The following is a 2,953-nucleotide window of genomic DNA, read 5'->3' as shown; positions in this document are numbered from 1 at the left end:
GCCCCTCCTCCCTCAGACCCTGGAGCCCAGGCCCCAGCCCCTCCTCCCTCAGACCCTGGAGCCCAGGTCCCAGCCCCTCCTCCCTCAGACCCTGGAGCCCAGGCCCCAGCCCCTCCTCCCTCAGACCCTGGAGCCCAGGTCCCCAGCCACATTTTACATGGGGCCTCATCCATTTCACGCCTTTGGCCTTCTCCGAGTCTGGTCCCAGCTGGTCGTAGCCAAGGGCATCAGGTCCAGCAGGGAAGTAAGGGTCTCGGAACAGGATCCCCGAGTCCAGGCAGGCTGCCCGGATTGCCTCATAGCTCTGGCCCCGAAAGAGCTGCGGGCCCCCGGCTCCGACCCCGGCCTCCTCTTCCACGAGCTGGATGGTGACCCTCCCGCCGCCGCTCGCCATCTGGACACTGGCCTCACAGGCCAGCACCAGGCCCTTTAACCTCCTGAGTCACAGGGGTGGGGCCTCCTCCCCCACTGGAGACTCAGTGGGGGTCCCGAGGCATCGAGGAGCCTTTCCTCGTTAATATTAATTGATGGTTTGGGGTGCTGGGGAGCAGGGACGCCGCCTCAGTGGTTTCCTCCCTGGGGCGTGGGGCCTTCAATTGTGGCCAAGGTAGCAGCTTAATGGGCTTGGCCAGCAGCAGGAGAGAAGGCAGGCAGACCTGAGGGAGGACCGGCTGTGCTGTGGGAGCGCCGAGAAGGAGGTCAGTGTGGGGGCGCCTCTGCTACCAACGCTTGCGGGGCTGGGGAGGGAGGCGGTTTACCTCTGTGTCTCCATCTCTCAGATCGCCTCTCTCCGCCTCCCGCTGACAGGTTCTGTCTCCCACCTTCATCGCTCTCCCCCGTCCCTGTCATTGCTTCTCCCTCTCCATCTCTCTTGGGGTGGGGTGTGTGTGTGTGTGTGCGCGCGCGCATGCTCGCATGTGTGTTCTGGGACAGAGTCTCACTCTGTTGCCAGGCTGGAGTGCAATGGTGTTATCTCAGCTCACTGCAACCTCTGCCTTCCAGGTTCAAGGGATTCTCCTGCCTCAGCCTCCCGAGTAGCTGGGATTACAGGCCTGAGCCACCACACCTGGCTAATTTTGTTTTTTAGTAGAGACAGGGTTTCTCCATGTTGGTCAGGCTGGTCTTGAACTCCTGGCCTCACGTGATCCTCCAGCCCCCCAGTAAGCTGGGATTACAGGTGTGAGCTACGGCTTCTGGCTCTCTTGTTTTTTGTTTCGGGCAATATCTGTGCCTCTGCATTTCCCTGTCTCCATCCCTCTCTGGCTTTTTTTGTTGTTAATATAGAGACAGGTGGGGTGGGGCGTCTCCCTTTGTTGCCTAGACTGGTCTCGAACTCCTGGGCTCAAGTGATCTTTCCCACTTGGCCTCCCAAAGTTCTGGGATTACAGGTGTGAGCCACCATGCCCCGTCCCCTCAGTCTCTGTGTCTCTTTCAGCGCGTGTGTTTCTCTCTCTACCTGTCAGACCCAGGAGTCCAGGCCCCCAGCCTCTCCCCCCTCAGACCCTATCAGTGTGTCTTGTGTCGGCCTCCCTGTCTCCCCCCCTCCATCTTTCTCTCTGTCCCTGTAACCCACCTGTGGCTCCTCCATCATCCACCGCAGGACCCTGAGCCCCGCTTTGATCACGCCCCAAGCCCTCAGGACGCTCCTCCTCCCTCCCTGAAAAGGCACTCAGCCTGCTTGCCCAGGGAGGCTGACCCTGGAGGGGTGGCTCCTGCATCTGCCCTATGCTGGGAGCCACAGCTACCTGTGACCGTGAGGCCCTGCCCTAGCCCACACCACTCAGGGTCTGGGTGGAGCAGAATTTCCCACAAAGGACTCTGGAGCCGTTGGAGGAAATGGGAGAAGCAGGTTCGGAGACGCCAGAACCTCCCCAGGGCTGGGCCCGGCAGACCTTCCACCCTCCTCAAGGACATACACTGCCCTCCCAGTGCCTTGTCACCTTGATGCCACGCAGATGTCCCTCAAGCCTTTTGGGCTCCTTCCCTCCAAGTGGACCCACAGATATTGTCCTAGCCGCCCACGTACACGGCTACCAAAAGTGGATTACCAAACGGGCTTTCTGGCCCAGCCCGGCAGCTCACCCCTGTAATCCCAGCACTTCGGGAGGCCGAGGTGGGCGGAGCACCTGAGGTCAGGAGTTTGAGAGCAGCCAGGCCAACACAGTGAAACTCTGTCTCTACTAAAATACAAAAATTAGTCAGGCGTGGTGGCACATACCTGTAATCCCAGCTACTTAGGAGGCTGAGGCAGGAGAACTTCTTGAACCCGGGAGGTGGAGGTTGCAATGAGCCGAGATTGTGCCACTGCACTCCAGCCTGGGAGACAGAGCGAGACTCCATCTCAAGAAAAACCCCAGAAAACAGGGCCAGGCACAGTGGCTCACGCCCATAATTCCAGCACTTTGGGAGGTTGAGGTGGGCAGATCACTTGAGGCCAGGAGTTTGAGACCAGCCTGGCCAACATGGTGAAATCCCGTCTCTATTAAAAATACAAAAACTGGCCATGTGTGGTGGCTCACACCTGTAATCCCAGCACTTTGGGAGGCCAAGGCAGGCGGATCACCTGAGGTCAGTTGTTCGAGACCAGCCTGACCCACATGGAGAAACCCTGTCTCTATTAAAAATTAGCTGGGTGTGATGGCACATACCTGGAGGCTCAGCTACTCAGGAGGCTGAGGCAGAAGAATCACTTGAACCTGGGAGGCGGAGGTTGCAGTGATCTGAGATCACACCATTGCACTCCAGCCTAGGCAATAAGAGCAAAACTCTGTCTCAAAAAACAAAAATTAGCTGGGCATGGTGGCATATACCTATAGTCCCAGCTAGTCGGGAGGCTGAGGCAAGAAAATTGCTTGAACCTGGGAGGCAGAAGTTGCAGTGTGTGGAGATCACACCATTGCACTCCAGTCTAAGCGACAGAGCAAGAATCCATCTCAAAAAAATTAAAAAAAAA

General features: G+C 58.0%; 1 protein-coding gene across 1 annotated transcript in view; it reads right to left on the bottom strand.

Annotated features, from left to right (window-relative positions):
- CAPN12 (calpain 12) overlaps positions 1-717 on the bottom strand; it is a 13,650-nt gene extending 12,933 nt beyond the window's left edge. The window contains exon 1 of the mRNA XM_017506402.2: positions 91-717. Coding sequence (XP_017361891.1) covers positions 91-394 — 304 coding nt within the window. The 5' untranslated portion in view covers positions 395-717. The remainder of the gene's footprint in view (positions 1-90) is intronic.
- Between the last annotated feature and the right edge of the window lie 2,236 nt (positions 718-2,953).

The sequence above is a fragment of the Cebus imitator genome, unplaced genomic scaffold (assembly GCF_001604975.1).
Source record: "Cebus imitator isolate Cc_AM_T3 unplaced genomic scaffold, Cebus_imitator-1.0 Scaffold356, whole genome shotgun sequence".
Lineage (NCBI taxonomy): Eukaryota > Metazoa > Chordata > Mammalia > Primates > Cebidae > Cebus > Cebus imitator.
The sequence above is the reverse complement of the archived record's forward strand: the minus strand, read 5'-3'. Positions and strand labels throughout refer to the sequence as shown.